This window comes from Epinephelus fuscoguttatus, linkage group LG12 (genome assembly GCF_011397635.1).
Source record: "Epinephelus fuscoguttatus linkage group LG12, E.fuscoguttatus.final_Chr_v1".
Lineage (NCBI taxonomy): Eukaryota > Metazoa > Chordata > Actinopteri > Perciformes > Serranidae > Epinephelus > Epinephelus fuscoguttatus.
Window position 1 is genome coordinate 43,392,172 of NC_064763.1, and position 23,934 is coordinate 43,416,105.

The following is a 23,934-nucleotide window of genomic DNA, read 5'->3' on the forward strand; positions in this document are numbered from 1 at the left end:
AGGCAAAAAAAAACAGGTGATCAGTCATGTGAATTAAATGCTGTGTCAGAATTTATTTGCAAAAGGTGTTTCCACATCCCGTTTATTTCTTTGACTCAAGCCCAGTGAACGTCTGCAGCACTTTTTATCACCGAAACTATGTAGACTGGAAACTACATTTTAACAAGGTCTGGGTTGAAGAGCAGTGAACTTGTCCTTTATAGACCCATTACATGCCTGACAGAAGTAGAGTACTTGTAATGATGTTGCTATCTTCACCATGGTAACACCTAGTTCCCTTTTATCCCTCATTACTATCATCCCCGTAGAAACCCTGTAAACTTGGCAGTATTAAAACTGAACGAGCAGGGCCTGTTGGACAAATTGAAAAACAGATGGTGGTATGACAAGGGAGAGTGCGGCATCGGGGGAGGGGACTCCAAGGTCAGATCACCGTAACCCCCAACGGGTAACGACAGGCAATGGCACACCAGGGTAACCGGCAACAACCCAAAACTTAAATATCAAGCATAAAACACTCCGGATGGCACAGCTGAAACTACCCGAAACTATTGTTTGGTGTTTTTCACAGCTGTAGAAAGACTGGTTCAACTCTGGGATAGGAGGTGATTTGATCCATCATTTGATTCACTCTTAGGCCTTGTTGATATCCCACCTTCTGATCCAGGGGCTATTTTATATAACAAACTAAGAGAGAATAATCCTACCTTAAAACGGTCCACTGTTTTAATTACTGTTTGATTACTGTTTTATCAATGGGAACAACACCAAGTCTGTTCAAACAGGTGAAAAAACTGGAGCTGTGGATGGTGATTCAGAAATCTACAGAGGACAGCTGGTTTCACCAGATTTGCAATTTGCAGTATTTACAGAAGCACTGAGAGGCAGGCAATGTAGGCTAAATCCTGTTTACCTCCAACGTACGAGATGTCTCCTAAATATGAGATATTATCTCCTATATCTGGGATATCACCTCCCGTGTACAAGACATCTTGTGCATATGGGATGTTATCTTGTACGTATGGGATATTGTCTCCTACTTACAGGATGTCATCTCCTACGTACGGCATGTTCTCTTCTAGGTATGAGTGTATAAGATATTATCTCCTATGTACAGGATGTTATCTTCTATGTATGAGATATTATCTTCTACGTATAGTATGTTATCGTCTACATACGGCAATTTCTCTTTTACATAGAGGATACTATCTACTACTTACAGGATGTTATCTCCTGTGCATGGGATATTATTTTCTACATGCAGGGCATTATCTTATATGTGCGAGATATTATTTCCTTTGTTACGGATGTTGTCCTCTAATTACAGGATGTTATCTCCTATGTGTGGGAGGTTATCTCCTGCAGAGGAGATAAACCTAAAGGCCGTTTCAAGAATGAGAAAAACGAGCAGAATGAAGCACTTTGTGCACTATACAAACAAGGGCGTTAAAATATTCGGCCAAACTTGGCGTAAACAAAAAGTATTACAGTCTCACTTAACGAACTTCAAACATCCACTGTAAAACAAAGTGAACCTGAGCCGTGGCGCTGTTAGGAGAACCACCCGCCCACAATGTTAAAGTTGCTATGCTCCAACATACACAGTCTACTTAGCGAGCAAGCAAGAGAGAAATATTGATTCACGTTTTTTTCCACACCAAAGCCACCATTACAACACCACAAGAAATCTCTGATTAGCCCACTGCACGCACTTCAAATACTCGCCAACAGGACGGTTCTGCTCAGCTGTTTCAGCACTGTGGCTCACACCCCTGTTTTTTTTTTTTTTACACTGCTCCTCAGGCCTTCTGTAAATGAAGGATCACGCCCTTTTGATATAATTTAAAAGTCTCACTAATTAAAACAAACTACTGTGCTAAAGATGCAATTTGGGAAAGACAAACATTTGTGGAACAGGACTCTACCACAACTCTTCACCAAAAACAGCCCTGGGTGCACTGGTGGAGACATATTTATATTATCATAGATATATGGGCGTCATGTAAGTGGTCATTTTTACAGCAACGGAGGATCCAGGTCTTTACATGGAGTTATTTATTTTGCTGTCAACTGACTGAGCCACGATAACTGACAATGAATCAGGGTTAGCCTGTTAGTAAAATACCCCCTCTGATCATCTTACCTCTGGAGCCAGTTCCTTGCTTATGGACACTGTCGACTCCATCCAGGCCTTCAGCCGCTCTCCACCACAAAAGATTACAGATGACATGTTTCCTGGTTTTTGGACCGCAGACTGTTTCGTTCTGTGATCCCAAAGGTCCCGGAGTGTTTTCAGCTCTTGCCGGTTACCCAAAGTGATATAGTAATACACATCTTGCACGTAGGGAGTCAGGCCAAACCAAGCTAGATGGAGTATTAATGCATATCACTTTGACGCTAACATTTACCAAAGCATTTTTCTGTGTGATTGTGCCTGTTTTATGTTTTTCTTTCTGTTGTTGTTGAGGTGTTCTCTGTAGCGTACCACAGCGACTGTACTGCAAATGCCAGTTTTGCTAAAATCATTGCTGCCGCTGCTGCCGCTGCTGCTGCTGCTGTAGCCTCCGCAGCCCTGTTGCTGTGCAGCTGAACAATAACATAAGATAACATGGAGGTGCATAATGTTATTTATGTTATTTCCAACCCCCCTCCCCCTCCCTTCCTCACATGGTTCTGTGAAGAATCCCAGTAAACCTAGCAGTACTGAAGCTCAATGAACAAGCCATCTTAGACAAGTTGAAAAACAAGTGGTGGTATGACAAGGGGGAGTGTGGACACAAGGACTCCGGCAGAAAGGTCAGTTCTTGAGGTTGCTCGGCCTGGTCCCGAGGTCATGTGTTGGTTTACCCCACCCCACCATACCCTCATCAGACCCACACCCCGAATACCCCGAACCTCAGCAGCTACACTCTGAAAAGAAAAAAAAAAGTTTCGGTCCACTTCAGTTTGTCAGCTTTTTTTCTTGTAGAGACAGTAGTTACTAAGATGTGACTCTTTTTCTGTGAGTGTGGGCCCACTGAAAGGCTGTGACCCTGTCAGAGGCCGAAGCCTGCACTGAAACAGATCTGCAGTCTAAAACAAAGCATCATGATGGTTCCTCTCTTTGGACAGCTGTTTCTGCCACCAGGTGTTGAACTTTAATTTGGTACATAACATGAAATGTTATTATTGTTATTAATGTCCATATTTCAAGTTATATATTCTTTAACCACAGCGAGCAGTCAGATGCAGCTTGCAACAGGTTACTCTTTGTAAACATGCCAACTTGGCCCCTCCTCCTGATACTGCCTGAAGTCGTCGAAATCCGGCGCTTGGGCAGTGACTTGAGCATTGCCGTTACTGTTTAACGGCGTCAGGGGGAAACGCAGCGAGGCAAGGACAAACATTAGGGTGGCTAAAGTCCGACTGGGGCGGGTGGGAGGGGTGGTGGACGGGTCCAACAACCACCGACTTTGACCCGAGAGAGCGGTGTTTGCGTCCTGTAAGTCTGTAAAGCCAAACCCTGTTATTTTTTCTAAACCCAACCACGTGTTTGTTGCTGAAGGAAAAAAAAAACATTGATTCCCGTGTTGTACCGACTGTATGTAAACGTTAAATTTCCTGTGAACACAGAAGTGTATTTTGACTTTTTTTTTTTCTTCAATATGAGACAAGGTTGGAGTGAGGATGTGCTGCAATCACTGGAAGCTACTGTACTTTTGTAGGAATGTTACATTGTTGTAATTAAAAAGCTGACACTTTAGCAAGCTAACTAAGCTAACCGCTGGCACCTACCCGTCCAACAGGAAACAGGCCACCTTTGAATCGCTCTTCATTCGTCCTCACCCCTGACGTACAAGCTCTGTCCACTCCCAGTTTCACCTTCCTATATTTGCGTTTTTTGTTTGTTTTGTTTTTTTGTTTTTTTCTAGAGCTGTGTCCGTGATATTCAAGGCTACCTCTTAGATGCGTGCTGCTTACGGTCAGGTGCCTGATGACTACCTTTTTTATAAAGTCCTGACCTCACCTGTGTACTGTCCCCAGGAGCACCCTGACCACGGCCAGCAAAGGGAAGATCCTGCAAAGTTTACCTTTTAAAGTCATCAATAAATCAAAATATATGTTTTTATAAGATAAGGTACGATGAGATACAGCAGGGAAATTTGCAACATCACAGCAGTAAAGGGACGGAGTGCAAACAGGAAGCATCAATAGAACAAAACCTAAAGCAACATACACTGCTCAAAAAATGAAGGGAACACTATCTATCTATCTATCTATCTATCTATCTATCTATCTATCTATCTATCTATCTATATTTATATCACATATCAGATCTTGATAAATTATTCCAGTGTAAAATCTTTACAGAGAACAAAGTGATGTAACAATAGTAAGTGGAAACCAAAACCATCGACCCACTGTGGGCAGGATTCAAAATCAGAGTGAAACACGTAAATCACAGGCTGATCCAACGTGTGCGACTTTATCACATCAGCTCATCATGCGACTCAGTAGTGTGTTTGGCCCCCGTCTGCCTGTATGACCTCCTGACAACAGCTGGGCTCCTGATTAGTCAGAGGATGGTGTCCTGGAACCCAGGGCCCACTGCACCAGGAGGAACCCAGGGCCCACTGCACCAGGAGGAACCCAGGGCCCTCTGCACCAGGAGGAACCCAGGGCCCGCTGCACCAGGAGGAACCCAGGGCCCACTGCACCAGGAGGAACCCAGGGCCCTCTCCACCAGGAGGAACCCAGGGCCCTCTCCACCAGGAGGAACCCAGGGCCCTCTGCACCAGGAGGAACCCAGGGCCCACTGCACCAGGAGGAACCCAGGGCCCTCTCCACCAGGAGGAACCCAGGGCCCTCTGCACCAGGAGGAACCCAGGGCCCTCTGCACCAGGAGGAACCCAGGGCCCACTGCACCAGGAGGAACCCAGGGCCCTCTGCACCAGGAGAGCCCAGGGCCCTCTGGAGGAACCCAGGGCCCTCTGCACCAGGAGGAACCCAGGGTTGGACTGTGAGCACAGGCCCCAATAGAGGACGTGGGGCCCTCATGCTACCCTCATGCAGTCTGTTTCTGACAGTGTGGTCAGAAACATGCACACCAGCAGCCTGCTGGAGGTCATGTTGTAGGGCTCTGGCAGTGCTCCTCCTGTTCCTCCTCACACAAAGGAGCAGATAGCGGTCCTGCTGCTGGGTTGATGCTCTTCTACGGCCCTGTGCAGCTCTCCTGGTGTAACGGCCGGTCTCCTGGTGTCTGGTATCAACCTGATTGGGCTGCAGGTGCTGCCTCATGCTACCAGTAGTGCCAAGGACACTAGCAGAAGACCAAACTAGAGAAGGATCAGTGAGGAAGGATAAGGAGAGAGCAACTGTCTGTGGACACCACATGTAAAACCACTTCCTGTTTGTCTCTTTGATTTGACCCAAAGCAGCTGAAACTGATTCACAGTCACTGGACTGAAGTTTGACTGACTTCCTGTCAGACTGTGACCAATAAGGGTTCCCTTCAGATTTCTGAGCAGTGTATTTCCTGGTGAGATATGAGAGGAGCTGATGTTTTAAGAAAGCAAATAAAAATATTTCCAAAAGTTTGAATTCAACCAAATTTAAGTTCAACACCTGCCGGCACTAAAATCTGCATCTGTGATTAACATTATATTCATTTGTTGAAGAGGTTTTTGTTTTCAGAGTGTAACCCTGCTGCTCAGCGGACCGTTCTGAAGAGCTGGAGGATAAATCAAACACACTCAAGTCCTCTGATGGCACGTGGAAACCTCATGACTTCAGTCTGTACTCAGACTCAGAGGCTGTCCAACGCTAACTCTGTGACTCTGAGTACATGTTCTGAACTTTGTGCCCCTAAAAACTTCTCCTTCCAGACTCTGTGTATGCTCAGATACATTTATGTAAATTGATGAGAAAATGAGCCGGGCTTTAACCCGCTCTCACAAAGCAGAGTTTTTTGGAGATAAGGGGTTTTCATGTCTCCAGATCAGATTTGTTCAGAGGCTTTTCTCCGCTCAGCCATCCTTCTGTTCTCCAGAATATTCTGTGGTCAGCACAGTTCACTGTGAAGCAGCCGCAGACAGACAGACGGACGGACAGACAGACACTCAGACGGACAGTTGGACGGATGGACGGATGGAGGGACTGAAAAATTTGACTTTTTACATCACTTTTAAATTCAAATCCCGACTTTCTGAGGTTGCCACATTTACTTTTATATTGTTAGACCGTCCTACAGTGTCTTTTATTGTCTTGGTTTTTTTTGTCTTTCGGGAGAGAAGGAATTAATCTGCCTGGAGGAGAAGCTCCAGATTTTTAGGTTTACATGTCGAATGTAAAAAGTCAGATTTTCAAAACCACAGAAATATATTCCTCTCTCTGTTTACGGCTGCCGACCAACACTTGATGAATTTGACGCTACTGACCACAGCTTTACCACCCTCCTCTTCCTCCCTGCACACACACACACACACACACACACTCTGATGCTTTTGTGTCCAATCTGTCACGTCCCTCCTGTTTCCTGTGAACTTGCTGTGTAACAGACCGTCACCAACTAACAAACCTTTATCAGTCTGTCGTCAGTGAAGAGAAAAGACTTAAAGTCAGACTGAAACTGCAGCAATGAGACAAACCACAGAGACGTCAGGAAATTATATATGTGTGTGTGTGTGTGTGTGTGTGTGTGTGTGTGTGTGTGTGTTTGTGTGCACAATAGGATTAAATACAACAGAAGAAACAAAAATATCACTATGGTATATTGTAAAACGATGAAGAGTAATATCAACAGGAAACTGCAAAGGGGAAACTACAGCATACTAAATCAATTAACTGCAAGAAGAAACAACGAACTACAGGAAAGGGAACTACAAAAAACTGAAGTGTAGGAAACTCCAAATAACTAAAATGCAGGAAACTACAGAAAACTATAAGAAACTTAACTTCAGGAACCTACAAAGAGAGAAAATACAGGAAACTATAACAAAATAAACTACAGGAAAATAAAAACAAAAAAGGAAACAAACCTTTAGAAAACTACCACAAAATAAACTATGGGAAACTACAAAAAAGAAGGAAACCTAAAACTCAGTCAACCATAGCAAACTACTGGAAAAGGAAACAACACGAAACTACCAGAAAACTAAATAACAGGAAACTACCAAAAATTTAAACTACTACAAAAAGAAACTTCAGGAAATTACCTCCAAGGAAACTAGAAGAAAGGGAAACTTACAACTCAGTAAACTGCACAACACTACTTTAAAGAAAACTATAGGACACTACAAAAAAGGAAACAACTAAAAAAGGAGACTACACAAAACTACAAGAAAACCAAATTACAGGAAACTACTAAATAAGGGAAAGTGCTACAATAGGAAACTACTGAAAAGTAAAGTAAAGGCAACTACAAGAACATAAACTATACAAACAGTCAACAAGAAAATGGAACTGCAAATACAGTAAACCACAAAAATGGAACTACAGGAAACTACCGGAAATGTAACTACTAAAAAGGAAACTACATACATCTACCAATAAGTAAAGTACCGGTGGAAAAAATAAACTACAGGAAACTACAAAAAAATGAAATGACAAAAACAGTTAGCTAAGGAGGAGACTCTGGACAGTTTGTACTTTAAAAGTCATATTTACTTTCACTTTCACAATTCACTTCAACAGCGATATTAAAACAAACAAACAAACAAACAAACAAACAGCCTGATTTCAGTCTGACTTTAACGTGTCTCTTAGTGAAATCAGCAGAATGTGATTGGCTGAGGGTTACCGTGACAGTTTGGAGAGGACAGCTCACTGATAGGCTCTCCCAAACTTCACCACACTTCCTGTTGAAGAGAAGCCCCGCCCACCACGAGTGCTGTTTTTGTTTATGGATTTATTTTAAATAGACTGCATGCTATTGGATGAGAGAGAGCTAAGCCACGCCCACCAAAACTGAGTGATGCATGTGACAGAAAAACAGTCAGTGATGTCATGAGTAACAAAAATGCAGCAACCAATCAGATCCCCCCTTTTCTTAAAGAAAGATGTAAAACTTTATTTCTTTTGTACGAGTTGACAGAAGTTACGTAACGACAGTGAAGAACAGCACGGATGTTATTTTATTTGCACTGAATATAACTGTGACTCTGTGAACTGGTGGGTGAAGAAACTTTATTTAAAGCCAGTTAATTAACAAAAACAATCCGTCTGTGGAGATGAGTTCTTTCTTTGTGTTCCTTCACTCTGTTTGCATTCCTGTGCATGAAACTGCATGTGACACATATATTAATATGGATTAGCAAAGGCTGCGACTGGAGGCGATGGAGGAGGTCATTTACCCTCAGCAGAGATGAACATTAAAGGGGAACTCCACCAATTTTACATCAAGTTGGTAAACTCGAAACAGATGATCAAATCAAGTTAACTGTAAATCTTGTGCAGCTTTCAGCATATAGTACAAGTCATGCTCCAAATATGCTGGTTACTGCATTTCCCATAATGCAGCTGGATTTATAGCATTTGCTTACCCCTGTTCTATATTCCTGTTTTCATTTTTCTTTAAAGGATATCCTAAATGTTTCTGAAGACAGAAACTCTCCTGGATGGTGTTACAGTCGCACAGCTTTATTTTACTGACCGCCTGTTTTCATTTTTTAATGTATTTTTTATTTATTTTTAATTTTATTAATTTGAATTATTTATTTATTTATTTATTTTTATTTTAATTATTCCAACCTTGTTTCTGGGATATGATATTTTCTTAAGCATTGTGAAGGAATCTAAATACTACAATACCCATGAGTCCCTGGACCTGTTTCTATGGAGAAGAAACTGGTAAAGACAAAAAAAACAAAACAAACAAACAAACAAAAACCTTGAACTTAAACTATTGTTGAATTTTTGAATTCAAACCAAAATTCAGAATCAAATTAATTAAGTAAGATTGGCTTCCTGTGACATCATCCATCCACTGAGTGAGAGCATACGGGTCGGCCAGTCTGGTCCCGTTGGTCAGTGTTTACTTATTCAAGTAACACTGGCGGTCCCGGAGAGTGAGTGACCTGACATGGTGCGTTGGTAAATTCAGTCTGACGCTCTACACTAAAATGAGAGCCCTGTTGGTGGAAGAAACGCAGCGTTATATTTCTACATGAATGAACCAACGGTTAAGTTAATCACACATTCACTCCGCTCGGCGCTCTGCTGCTCCGTCTCCACAGACAGAGTGTCCAGAGTGCGCTCTGCCACTCTGAGAGTGCGCTGCTCTGGATAACCCAACGCTACATTCAGACAGCGCTCCCAATTTATCAACGCTCCAGTTTGTGTCAGAGTGCGCTCCCACACTCACAATGAGTGTTTCTGAACGCACCACTCACATCATCTTCCTCCATCGTCTAAAACAAGACAACACAACTTGTTAGCTAGCGCTAGCTAATGTCTGTGGAGAACTGTTTTGCCTCCAGCTAAGCCCCGCCCACCAACAAACATCACTCTGATTACTAACAGTTAAAGAGTGTAAAAAAAAAGTTGTTTTTTTTTGTTTTGTTTTTTTCACTCTGTTGATATTTACATGTTTCTCAGCACTATAATCAGGTTGTGTCACAGCTAACAGGATTTGAGGCTCTGTGATTGGATGTTTCCTGCCTAAATGCACCGTGGTAAAATCAGTGAAGTTCCCCTTTAAAGATTAATTTAACTTTACGGCCTCGTCATCGTCACAGCCTTTGAAACTGAAAAACGTGTCTCTGAATTAGACAAGATTGTATCACATTTTGTCTTTTTTTTGTTTTGAAGATTTCTATGATTCTAACTGTAGTGATGTCGTGACTATCTGCACCATGATTGGTTGTCCCTGACCCCGCCTCTCTGCGCTGACAGGACAAGACGAGCGCGCTCAGTCTGAGTAATGTGGCTGGAGTGTTTTACATCCTAATCGGAGGGCTGGGGCTCGCCATGCTGGTCGCTCTGGTCGAGTTCTGCTACAAGTCCCGCATCGAGTCGAGAAGAATGAAGGTGAGTCTGGTTCAGTCGGAGTCACCTGTTCAGTGACACACATTTTCGTACCTTTTTAAGATTGATTGACGGGGTTATGATGAATGCATGATTGGTTTGGGATTATCAGCTGCTCACGCTACAAGTATTGTGGCCAAAAGTAAAGTACTCTGATTGTTTACGTCCATAAAAGTAGAAATATTCTTTTACATTACAATCTCGCATTCAACAGTAAATATAAATTCAACTCCAAAGTCTCTCTGTGGTCCCAGAGGAGGTCTGTATTGAACGGCGTTAAAGGGAGCGGAGCAACTGACAAAATCATGTCAGTGCAAACAAACTTTGACACAGGCTGAACGAAGGATTAAAAAATACGTTATGAAACAACTGAAAAACTATATGAAAATTTCTGTGCAGCATAAAGAAAAAATGGTGGCTCTGCACAGCTGCAGATAACGTTCAACATTTACAGTCTGAAATGACTCAATGCAACATCAGTTGAAAAACTCCTGCACACTGTCGTCCGGCAAAAGTCATGATTTTATGCTCAGGTTTGTCTGATGGAGGTCAAGTTACCGAAACGTTGCAGCATTCAAATTATTATTTAATGTGCAGCTGTTTTGCTGCCAGTCGTGTTCTGCTCGTCTTTCTCCTCACATTCCTTTATCTGATCTAACGTCTATTAGATGATCTCTGAAGTCGAAAGGACAGCTAACTCTGACCTCCAGCCAAATGTTTGTTTCAATGTTCATTACTGTTCTTAAGTTAGATTTTTTATTCTTGCGAGTACTCAAATATAAAATGACATTAAATGCCCATCACTGGAGCAAACACACTTCAACAGAAAGCTGAATGAAAGACGGCAAAAAAATGTTTTTAAATGTCTGAAAAACTGTGTAAAAATTCCTGCACAGCGTTATCCAAGTGTCCTGTGTCCATTCAGTGGCTCATGGGAATCCAAACAAAGCATTTTTTATCCATCCATGAAGTAATTTGTTGCGGGCGTGCTTTGTTTAGCAATGATTTCACTTTCCATGAGCCCACAAATGGATACACGACACTTGATGATGCTGCACAGGACGTTTTGTAACGTTAATTACTTTGTTTTGTTCAGCTTCATTGAAGTCATTTTGATCCAGCACACTGCATTTAAGTTTCATTTTCCATATTCCAGTACTCGCATTAATTAGCGAGTGTACACAAATAAAAAATCTGACGTAGGTTCGAAATGAACACCTAAACAAAAATGCTCATAATTAGGGTTATCATTTCTTTCTGCTCTGCACAGACTTTAGAGATTAGCTATGATTCGTAGGTTTAACGTTACACAGCCTGCACAGTCATTTCGTTTATTTAGTCGTAGTACTTCCAAACTTTACTCTTATGCCTGATCGCCATTCTGCCTGTAACCTTTGATTGAGTGATGTCTGAAAATGTTGAATATTATCCACAGATGCACAGATCTGTCATTTTTGCTGTTAGATCATTGCATCCAAAATATGCAAAATTTGAATCCAGAACAAGGGGCAGCACGGTGGCGCAGTGGTTAGCATTGTCACCTCCCAGCAACGCCGGAGCATTTTTGTGATTCAAGTGTATTTTCTTCTGTTTTACAAGTGGATCTGCAGCCAGTGTGTGTTGAGGTTAAAAAGCAGGTGACCTGCACTCAGCACTGTGTCTGAACCCAACCTGTGTGACAGACGGCGCTCTGAAGCTGCTGCTTTTGTTGCACCAGCTGTGCAGACACTGTGGTTTCATGCGGCTCTCTATCAAGGCCAACACGAGTGCTGCTGGTTGTGATGGTTTGTCTGCCCACAGAAAAGTGACGGACAGTTACATTGAACAGCCCGTCCCTCTGCACACCACCGCACCACCAGAAAAAATGTGATATTGTGAATATTTGTGGTGCTCCAGAGAGCCATGCATCGCTTCACATCATCTGTGGGCAAAGTTTTATTTGTGATTATCAGACCTTTGTCTGTATGGTTATAGAGGCTCTCTGTGGAGCAGCCGCAGGGCAGGAGACCCGACGTTACTGCCATTTTAAAGTGCAGCAGCTGAACTCTTCTTATGTGGCTCTCTGCTGCTCTCGAGCTCCTCTTCATCGCCAGCGTCTGTATGTGATGAAACTGCAGCCGCCTCATTACAGACTGGTGGTGGTTTGTGCTGAGACTTTGATGGGCTGCTCAGAAGGAACAAACAAGTCATTAGAGCCATTTTTCCTCAGCAGCAGCAGCAGCAGCAGCAGCAGTCTGTTACTCTCATCTCTGCTGGACTCTTGTTATTCTCTTCACATGTGAGTCTGAGCACAAAGACTTTAAACTCCTCTCGCTGAAGGCGCCAATGACCCAACATGTGTGGAGGATTTCATCAGTGTGAGCAGATGGAGGGGTGTGCAGAGAGAGGGTAACACTGCGGTTACCTGCTGTAGAGGTAGACGTGTTCTCATGGGACTGATAGTCAATATACCGTGCTACATTCTCTTCTGATACATTATTGATACTCAGACATAAATATTGCATTATGAAGAGAGGTGGATCTTTGCTTTACTGTCGACGTTTTAACTGTGAAACCGTTCTGCCATCTGCTGCTGAAATTACTCAGTTTATGGCATTGACATTACATTAGATTATATACATATGACATCTCAGTTATTACAGCGTGAAGCAAACGTGCTGTTTGTTTATGCTGTAACATGTAAAGTGTAAACCCTGCTGAGTTAACGCTAGGAGCCCCAACAAGGAAATGTGAGGGTAGCAACAGAGGAAAGGTCATAAGTTTCATGATATTTTAACCCATACCTAAAAATATAAAATATGACATCAATCTAATAATCTAATATAGATTAAGTGATATCACTCTGTAGTTGCATGAAAATACAGAATTTAACAGTATTGTGTTGTAATGCATATGCATAGATGGATTGTAAATAAATATCAGAAAATGGTTAAAAACGTCATAGTATAGCATGTCGTCAAAAAAAGGTCAAAAACGTCATAGTATAGCATGTCATCAGAAAAAGGTCAAAAACGTCATAGTATAGCATGTCGTCACAAAGTGGTCAAAAACGTCATAGTATAGCATGTCGTCACAAAGTGGTCAAAAACGTCATAGTATAGCATGTCGTCAGAAAATGGTCAAAAACGTCATAGTATAGCATGTCCTCACAAAGTGGTCAAAAACGTCATAGTATAGCATGTCCTCACAAAGTGGTCAAAAACGTCATAGTATAGCATGTCGTCAGAAAATAGACAAAAACGTCATAGTATAGCATGTCGTCAGAAAATAGACAAAAACGTCACAGTATAGCATGTCGTCACAAAGTGGTCAAAAATGTTATAGTATAGCATGTCGTCAGAAAAAGGTCAAAAACGTCATAGCATGTCGTCAGAGAAAGGTCAAAAACGTCATAGTATAGCATGTCGTCAGAAAAAGGTCAAAAACGTCACAGTATAGCATGTCGTCAAAAAAAGGTCAAAAACGTCACAGTATAGCATGTCGTCAGAAAGTCACTAAAGGTATGAAAAATATAAATATAAATCATAGAAAGTCTGAAAAACTTTATTACATTTTCATCAGAAAAATATTTTTAAATATGTCACTGTTCAGTGTCCGATTTAAGATATTTGACAGTTTGCTCGTTGCCTTAGAGTCAGAGTATAAAAACACTTAAAGTGTGACCGTGCTGAGACAGGTGCTGTAGGGTTGTGTTGTCACTGCACATGTAGACGTGTTTTTTCAATGAAACTGATCACAGTGAGAGTGATGAGCAGAGACCAGTGAAAGGCAGAGACACCTCCTCCTGGTGTTCACAGTCTTTGCAGGCTGATGGAGGTAAGCTCTTAACTTCCTGCCGTGGAGGTGAAAGCAGGAGGGAGATGAGTGTTTGACTTTGTTCCTCAGATGTGAGAGTGCTGGCTCCAAGGTGTTTGGGAGTGTTAGAGTCGCTCCAGTAAATGAATAAACGTGGGATTTATTTCTACCAATCTGCCTGACGACTGTGGATTCCAGGCGGCAAACTGCGACGGAGTGTGGGAGCCTCAGAGGCCCTGTACAGGATATTAAGTCTGGATCCACATCATTAGTTTCCCTGAGAGGAGACACACAGAGAGGAAGTTTACTCTGCTGCTCAAACACAACTTTTACTGTTATTACTACTGGTGACGACTGAATACACACACACACACATGTATATGTATACTTGAGCTTTCCAAACAGCAGTGCATATTTGTTCAAAAACATTCAAATGATTAATATTTACGCTCAAAACTAAAACAGAAAGGTTGGTGATCTGAGAGACACAGTTCGGGGACGGATCCTGCAGGCCTTATAACAACAGGAAATTAATTATTGTAGTTTGGCTGCTTCTTTTTGTAACACAACTCATGGAGGTGATCACTAAAACCACAGTTTGCATCAAATAGGTCTGAGAGCAGCCTCGGTGTGCCTGAAGCTTCCTGTGGGTATCATTATATCTGATGTGCGTTGCGTATAAAAGTCCATAAATATGCTTAAGAATCATATGAAAAAAGATGATGCACCTTGTAACTGCAGAACTTCACAGAGACTCTTCATGTTTTCTTCAGTGTCACAGTGATCCAGAGAGTCAGCTGTGCATCCAGGCCTTCACTGCAGACAGGAAACAGTCATTTTGCACCAATGTTGCCAAGTGCAGGCTAAAACCTGGGCAGCACTATACCTCTTTTTCCATCTCCCAAAGCATTGTGGTAACTGTAGTTCCAAACCTTAAAGCATGATCGTCCCCAGAATAGAAGACGGGTCAGAACATTTTATTTGTCCAAATTCTGGACATTCCCTTGGAAACTAACGTTTAACGTTTGGTGTTGTACATTTTTGATTCTGACTTTAAAAGATCAAACTGATGCTGGATTTCTCAGGACTGATTAAGTGCAATGGAGCTAAAATTTGGAGAGAGGGAAGATGAGAGGTTTGAGTTTTACTGCGACGGGTTATAAAGATTCACCTGTTAAAGATAAAAAACAATCTGAAGATCTAAACAGATTTTTAAACAGACTCTTCTCTCTCCTCTCTGTCCTGCAGGAGCTCATTGATGCCGCCATGACAAGCACCAGCCTTGGCGGGATGGCGGGCGGAGGAGGAGGTGGAGGAGGTGCGGCAGGGGGTGGTTATGGAGGAGGAGCGTCAGGGCTCGGAGGAGAGAACGGACGCGTGGTGGCGCATGACTTCCCAAAAGCCGGAGCTCAAGGTTTACCCTGCATGAGCAAAGCTGCCGGCCTGGGACTGTCCTCCTCAGGCATGTGATCAACACTGAGACTCCTGATTGGACGGGATGCTCCTGTCTGTCTGTCTGTTTGTCTGTCTGTCTGTCTAACTGTTGGAGAGGAAGGAAAGGAGGAGACAAGGAGGTGAAGTAGAGGAAAGAAAAAATGGAGGAGGTAGGAAAGAGGAGGGGGGAAAGGTGAAGAGATTGGAGGACGGAGAAACGACAAAAGGAGAAAAGGTGCGACAGGAAACTAAAGAAGAAAGGAGGGAGAGTGGTGGAGGAAGGAGGAAATGAAAGAAGGAGACATAGGACAGGAGAGTATGTGAAGGAGAGGAGGTCAGGCAGGCAGAGGGAGGAGTGTTCTTGTCCACTATGACTGGACTGGAAGAACTCTGATGAACAGAGAGCACCTGAACACAACACAAGCTCCTGCAGAGACGAGCGACTGGGTTTAACGAACTCTTCAAAACAAACTTTTTCTACGAGCGCTGTCTTAAACTGAACGCCTCCTCTTCTGCAATAATAGAACCAGAGGAGGGATTCGTTTTTTATTTTACCTTCTGAATTAATGCACCTGCTCTTCTTCTTCTTCTTCTTCTGTTCCTCATCACTCCTCTTCCTCCAGTTCAGCAGCTTCGTCACGTTCACACTAAACGCCACTGTCATATCTGAGAAGCGAGAAGAGTTTGAGCATGAGATTAAAACACACACAAACACGTGTTGGTGATGAAACTGCTGATGACATTCAGGGGAGCATCTGATCAGTGAGCTGCCTCCTGAATAATGATGAGCATGATGACAGGCGTGTCACACGCCCAGTTTTCTGCATAGAACGCTTTTTGTTCGTATGTTTTGTGGTGGACGTACGTTGATGTGACGTTAGAGGTCTTCAGAGGTCCCAAATGTTTGAGCCGATCTGAAATGAACATGTGGAACCAGAGCCTGAGCTGACAACCGTTGACCTGTAGAGACTCAGAGAACACCGACACCTGCAGCAGCATGACCATCTGTCCCTTAACGAGCGGCCATGTCATAAAAATGTCCCAAAAAAAATGTAATCAGAGAAAAAAAATCTATAAAATAAAATACATATTACATAAACTATACAGCAGTATGTCCTCTGGACGCACAGTGTTGGGGAGTAATTAAATTACATAAAAAATTTAATCTGTCACAGTCACTAAGAAAAAAATACGTGGCTAAAGCCTGAAGCTAACAAGTCCCAGGTCATGATATCACGCTAACAGACTGAGGCTAAAGCTAACCAATAAGTAACTTAATTCATATGTAATTACATTTAAGTACCTGAGTTGATTCTCTTTGGTAAAAACTTCATAAAACATTAATTCTGTAGCTTTGTATCTTTTTGGCGTCGCCTGTTTCCGGACGCCTGTTTTATAGCCTAATTTAATGTTTGTTGGAAAAGTAATCAAATAAGTTACATTACTTTGATGAAGTAATTAAAATAGTTACACTAATCTGTAACATAATATTTTGAGAAGTAACCTTCCCAACGCTGTGTTCGCATTACAACATTGTTACAATGTGGCGTTAATGACATCAGGAACTGTGACATCATTACTGATCCGAAATGAAAATCGGCAGAATTTTTTGGAATATTTGCTTGTTTTTTCTTGTAAATGAACAATAAACAATATTCATTTCATGTTTTTTTTTTTTTATTTTGTTTTGTTTGTTTTTCAAATCTGCAGACAGTCTGCGCAGATGTGTGTAGGTCTGCTCATCACGACTCGTCAGCACATTACTGTAATAAATTACCATTGAACTTCAGTTAGTAGCCCGGGCTATTATTGGCTTAAATCACTGAACTCAACAGGCCGATATTTGAGACAGGCCTTTAATTCCTCTCACACAAAACTGTTTATTAGCAAAGATCATTAAATATGATCAAACTGTATAAATATTAGTTGTTTATGAATTAGGCTTTAGATAATGTGTCATTTATGAATCAATGATTTGATCTAACTCGGACTGACCCCACTTTATCCTGTTGAGACAATCCTCACACCTTGGATTAATTTTTAGGAAAAACCCTTTTGATTCTTTTGATCTGAGGACCCTTACAGACTGAAGGAGAATCCAGGAAGTGACACATAATTTTAGGTGGCCGACAACCTGGTTATATACATCTGAAGAACTTTTATTTTTAAAAAAATGAACTGCTTGACAACCAGACCAGGCCTCTAATTGAGACAGGCCTGTATTTGTCACAATGTGTAGCCACAGCGGGCTGGTTAAAGGGACTGGGCTTTTAATTGGAGTTTTACGGTACTAAGTAACTACTGCTGAACACATACAGAGCATGTTCAGGTCTGTTCACATCCATGTGAGTACACAGACCTGAGACTCAAACATTATTTGCACCCCTGAAGATCTCTAACTCGTCTCTCTGCCACAGTATTTATTAAAATTGCAGCGATTAGTTGATTAACCAACACAGAAGAACTATTTTGACATTGGAAAAATGGTGGAAGTGATTTTTTTAATCATTTGCTGATTTCATGTTTCTTAAGTTTGATGTTTTTCTTTGTCATTCATGATAATAAACTGAATAACTTTGGATTTTTGGACTGTTTGTCAGTTAAAACAAACGATTCAAAGACGTCACCTCAGGCTCTGGGAAATTACATGTTTCACTATGCTCTGACATTTTACTGACAAAAAGATTAATCGAGGAAATAACGTGCAGACAATGAAAATGACTGTTAGCTGCTGAATAAATATTCATAATTCACCAAACTGGCCCAAATACAAGATGCTTTTTTTTATTACAATTAATTTTTATTAATTATTAGTTATTTTATAATTACATTGTTTAAATCATGAGAGGGATTGTATGTAAATTTTCACTGTACATCTGTACAGTAAACATGATGCTACAGCTAGCTTAGCTTAGCCTAGCTTAGCTTAGCTTACCATAAAGTCTAGAATCAGATAAAACATGTTGGTTCAAGTCAATTACTTGTGCAAATAAAACAAACTGGATACAACATGCTGGTGTGTTTGTTACCTCTGAACAGAGTCGGACTGTTTCCAGATGTTTCAAGTCTTAATGCTAAGCTAAGCTAATAGGCTGCTGGCTGTAGCTTCAGATTTACTGAACAGACACGAGAGTGGCCTCAGTCTTTTTGTCACACTCTTGGCTCAGTTCCCAAAAATATAGTTTTAAGTTAATTCAAAACATTTTGGACAAACTCAAACAGAGTTGTCGAGAGTTCTGGCTTCAAATATGTGTAATTCTGGAAATAAACTAAATGGCCTCTTACTTTATTTTGTTACACTAAACAGCAAGCGAGTTTAAGTGTAAACTGTGGCACACCTCAAGCCTATGATTTAAATTATATCCGAATGTCTTTTATGATAAAGTTTTAAGTCTGATCAAAAACAAGGAAAAGTCGTAGTGTACACACATCCCAACAATGAGTAAATATAATATAAATACAGAGACTGAGAAAACTCAACAAACTGCAGTTTAATAAGAAAACAAGCACATCGGTAAAAGATTAGCTGTAGCTAAATATTATTTTCATTGTTATTCTGCCAATTATATTGTTGATTGATTGACATTTGAAAAACAAATGTGACGCCTCCAACCATCAGTCCAAACCCAAAAAATATTCAGTGATTATTCTTGAAAAATTACTCAAAAGAAAATAAATCCATAACTGTTTTTAATTTAATTTAATATAATTTAATTGATAAATCAACAATTTTCTTCAGCTGGAGAAAAGATCTTTAACACGTACGTTCGTTCAGGAAAAAAAATGCTGCAAATACATAAAACATTAATATTGAAAAACGCTGGCCACCATTTGACATCACAAAGGAACACGCTGCAGATACAGACTCTTTACTGTTGGTAAAGGGTCTGATGGTTTTAGCTGGAGGCAAAACACAAAGATTAGCTAGCGCTAGCTAACAAGTTCTGGGTCGATATGTTTCGAATGACTTCCTGTTTAGTTGTTTTCTTTCTGTCAAAGTGTTGAAGGTGTTTTTTTCTGCAGTTGCAGGAGCTCTCTGGAGCAGGAAACAAAAGCTAAACGTCCACATGATCACACGATGCAGTGAACTTGAATTATATTTCTTTTGGCCTCAAATTGTTTTGTTAGCGAGCAGATGTTAACTCGGTCAAAGTTAAAGTTCATGTAGAAAGTGTCTTTCTGTTCTGTTGTGACATTTAGTTTCTGCTCTCGGACGTCATGCCGTTGATTACGTTGCTTATTTATTTTACAGAAAGAATAAGAATCACCACTGTTTGTGTGACTTTTCCTTTCACCTGGAGGCTGAGTGGCGTTCACTGAACACAAACATGACCTTTACTGCTAACGGAAACCTGCTCTGAACTTTTTATACTCTGAAACTGAACAAATATCAGGAATAACGTGTTCACATTTGTATGATATGAATGATTCATGTGCCGAGCTTCACTCTGTTTCTCTCAACGATGTTATTTTTTGATTTATTTATATTTAATTATTTTGATTTTGTTGATTACGTTCTGATCAGTTACTCTATTTAATAAAAACTCTGAACATCATCTCGACTTTTTGGTTTTTTCACCGACTCGTGGTCTCATAAAGCCAAACCAAACATTCACACATGATCCACTTACTTGTACCGGAGCTTTCAGCCAGTTCACAACACCTTCGTCAGCCGATGAAGTTTTCCCTCCCGTTATTCTGTAATGACAAAAAGCTGAGTATTAAACAGGGTCAAGAATGAGCTGTTCTGCTCAACGTCAACTTACTCGCCTGTTCTGGAGCTTTCATTTTCACTGAATCGCCTGATCTTCATCATCAGTTTCAAAGCTAACATAGATGAGAGGTCCCAAATGTGCCAAAATACTTAACAGTTTAAACACAAATAGTTCAGTCACGACTTAGTAAGCTTGATCTGCCGATGAAGACCATGTGGTCAGGTTGAAAACTCCAGCACAAGCAAGTCAGTTAATGTTTAAAGGAGATTGTTTTGTCAGCCGAAATCAAGAATGAAAGGTCAAGCTGAACGAATCTGAGATCATAATATCATGCTTACAGGCTAAAGCTAAAGCTAACAGGCTCTAAGAGATGATATTGTGCTAACTGATTCAAAATTAAGCTAACAGGTCATAGTTCATGATTTGATGCTAACAGACAGAGTAAAGCAGGTCATATTGTAAAACCAGCTGAAGCTAAAGCTAACGGGCCCCAGGTCATAATGTTAAGTGCTAACAGACTGAGACGAAGCTAGCAGGTTCAATGTCATAATATTATGCAAACAGACGAAAGCTGAAGCTGGATAGGGCCAAGATTCAGATCTCATGCTAAAAGACTGTGGCTAAAGCTAACAGGTCCCAGGTCATGATACAGTAACAGGCTGAGGCCAAATGTAGGTCCCAGCTTATGTTACAATGCTAAAAGACAATAGCTATGGCTAATAGGTCCCATGTCACCATATCATGCTAACTGACTAAGGCTAAAGCTAACAGGCCACAGGTTGCGCTACTGTGCAAACGGTAGAAACCTCAGGAAGAGCAACTGAGGAGGGATCCCTCTTCCAGGACGGACAGACGTGCAATAGATGTCGTACAGAACAGATCAGCATGATAAATTAACAGTAATCCACATGACACAATGAGACACACAGGTCATGGTATCATGCTAACAGACTGAGGCTAAATCTATTCAATAATATAACTTGTACTAAATGCTGAACTGGATCTGCAGAAAAAGCACATTTATATTACTCTGAAATAGTTATCCAAAAACAATCCAGCCAGTTCTGGTTTTCTCTCACAGCTGTGGTGTCTTAAATATCTGCTGTAAATTCTTCTCATCTGTGTAAAATAATTTGTTGATAGTTTGATGGCGAGACCAGATGGGAGGTTAAATCAGATTTTATCTCCCATTTTCAGCTCGACACGAGATGCATCACAACTCCTTATTTGTGTTGATGGTAAAATCTGCTCTGAAAGGCCAGTACAGCGCCGTCAGATACCGACTCTCTCTGCAGTTTAATTATCTATATTTATCTGACCATGACCAATCGGCAGAAATGACACTTCCTGGTGTATAAACGCCGTCACAGAGATGTAAGGTGGTGATTCAGCTTCTGTAAAAGTTTCTGGGTAAAGACTTGAGGCTCTGACAGAGACTGTAAATATAAAAAACAGTGTTTGATGACAGCAGGAGGCATTTCTGATGAGCAGCACTCCAAAAATCCACTTTAGAGCTGACTGACGGGGAAATCTGGGCCTGGTGAGGAAAACTGAAGCAGATCAGAGAAATCTCACTCTGGTATTGAAATGATAATGTGATGAGAGGCTGCAGGAGCTTCAGCAAACATTACTGAAGAAAATCACCCTGCAGAAATCAGGACACATCAACACCATCAATACACCTGAGAGACAGACATGTGACACTCGTTTCCTCAAATTCAAAGACAGACAGACGTCTTCTCAGGAAACTAAAGAGCTTCACAGCCAGCAGGAATCTGTTCGACCTGGTGTATGTTGGGGTGAAAACATTATCGCCAATGAATGAGATTATGTTTATAAAAAGGCTTCACATCAAATTAATTAAAGAAAATGTTCATTATTCTGATGCATCAATCTGTCAAACATTTAACAAACCCCTCTGAGTCCTAAAAGTTTCCTGCTTTCTGGTGGAGAATTGGATGAGAAGATTACAGTCTTATAAGGAAGCTGGAGTACCCAGAGAGAACCCACGCTGTCACGGGGAGAACATGTAAACTCCACACAGAAGGGCTCCCACACCCGGGATCGAACCAGCAGCCCTCTTGCTGTGAGGTGACAGTGCTAACCACCACACCACCGTGCCACCCACTGTTGGTTCATTCATGTAGAAATATAACGCTGCGTTTCTTCCACCAACAGGGCTCTCATTTTAGTGTAGAGCGTCAGACTGAATTTACCAACGCACCAACGCACCCAACCCTGTGGATAAGTTACCACAGAGGAAGTGGATACAGACCCTTTAGGTCTTGTGTTTGTCTTGTTGTGTTACTGGGAGCCAGAATAGAAGGAGTCATGGCTCAAAACCAGCCGCCACTGCCCGTCAACAAAAACAAAGACAACTATGGTTAAATGTGATAAGACCAAAGGACTGGACGGAGGCCATCATCAAAAATGCTCACATGTGCAGCGCACACTTCATATCAGGTTAGGGAAAAAGTATTTCCTGTTGTAGGGATGAATAAGGTTATGTGTATTAAGGGTTATCATGTCCACCTCATCAGAAACTGGGGAGGGATTAAGAGGAAGATTGGATTTCTCTGCAACGCTAACTTTTTAGCACATTAGCTAACGTTAGCTTCCATAGCAAAACAAACAAGTGTGGTCCTCCTTTGTAAGATTGGCTTCCTGTGACATCATCCATCCACTGAGTGAGAGCATACGGGTCGGCCAGTCTGGTCCCGTTGGTCAGTGTTTACTTATTCAAGTAACACTGGCGGTCCCGGAGAGTGAGTGACCTGACATGGTGCGTTGGTAAATTCAGTCTGACGCTCTACACTAAAATGAGAGCAGAAAGAGAGAAATATTAGGCCCTGCCTACACATTACTACACACAATTTGAAGACTATGTTTTGAACACTTGAACGTAAATGGATATCATGTTTATTAAACTCTTGAAACATGTTTCCGTCCCTCCCTTCCAGGCCTCGCCGTCTGATTCAGAACAAGCAGAGTGAAAATAAAGCTCCTGTCACATCAGCACAACGACTTGACTCTGTCTTCTAGGATTTCACACGACGGGGGAGATAGAGAGGTAGGAGGAGGCCGGATTGGTTCCATTTATAGCTGCATATCCACCCATTTAAAAACCACAGGAGGCGGCGGTTGTTTTGATTTGAGCATAGCCGTTATTTCCCCAGCAGGCAGACTGTGACGAGAAGCTACGAGGAGCTGACAGAGATCACGGGTTGAGACGGTGTAATGTGTCTATAAGCCTCCTTAAATGGCACGGATAGAGCTGCTGGTGGCGGAGGACGGCGGGCTGTGATGTGTTACTTTTAATTGAAAATCCACCTTACATTAATCAGATTCCTTCAGATCTCTCTGTCAGAAGCCCCGAGCTGTTAACTCTGCGGGAGAAGTGGGCCGACGAAGATGGAGATCAGAGCGAGAAGATAAAATGATTTAATAGATTTGTTTTATTATCATTGTTGTTAAATTGATTTATTTTCTTTGTAAATGCGTCCCATAGATCGTTCTCCATGAAGTTAAAACACTGCTGCACAACATGAGGTCAGGTTATTCTATATTTCCTGGTGAAAAGACCAAAACCAACAAGATGGTCGTTTGTCTCTCTCTGTACTTTAACTTCCTGTCTTTGGCCTTCAGCCTCAAACTCACTGGTTCCTACTGAAGACGTAAATCTAAAAAAACATCCCCACAAAAACAGTTTGTCATATGCACAACTATTATTACAACTGTTATTAGTGGAGTCGTGGGAAATCAAATCCTTAGCTCTCCGGCTCCCTCAAACCACGCTCATTAAACATCTATAAAATGAAAAATGAGATTAAAAGCCTAAATAAAAGTATAAATATATATATACAACTTTGCAAAATAAAACAGCTATAATATAGACAGCAATGTGGTCAATGTATATGCGTACTGATAAGTAATAAATACTATAGGTACAGACACAGATGTAAATGGCTGGTAAAATGATATCCATTTA

The 23,934-nt window shown here is 41.4% G+C and overlaps 1 protein-coding gene and 1 long non-coding RNA gene across 6 annotated transcripts in view; one reads left to right on the forward strand and one right to left on the reverse strand.

The window, feature by feature from the left end:
• Nucleotides 1-15,911, forward strand: part of gria1b (glutamate receptor, ionotropic, AMPA 1b) — a 105,539-nt gene extending 89,628 nt beyond the window's left edge. For 2 of the 5 annotated variants that reach the window (XM_049592664.1, XM_049592666.1), the window contains exons 16-18: nt 2,682-2,796; nt 9,871-10,005; nt 15,046-15,911. In XM_049592664.1, coding sequence (XP_049448621.1) covers nt 2,682-2,796; nt 9,871-10,005; nt 15,046-15,267 — 472 coding nt within the window. In that variant the 3' untranslated portion in view covers nt 15,268-15,911. Of the gene's footprint in view, nt 1-308; nt 424-2,681; nt 3,375-9,870; nt 10,006-15,045 lie in introns of those variants that run through there. The other 3 variants (XM_049592663.1, XR_007450647.1, XM_049592668.1) reach the window with 3 other exon arrangements.
• Nucleotides 13,601-15,848, reverse strand: LOC125898801 (uncharacterized). Its single transcript, XR_007450656.1, has 3 exons — nt 15,787-15,848; nt 14,526-14,613; nt 13,601-14,074 (listed from the first exon to the last, which is right to left on the reverse strand). It is a non-coding gene; the product is annotated as an uncharacterized LOC125898801 (long non-coding RNA).
• Nucleotides 15,912-23,934: the final 8,023 nt, after the last annotated feature.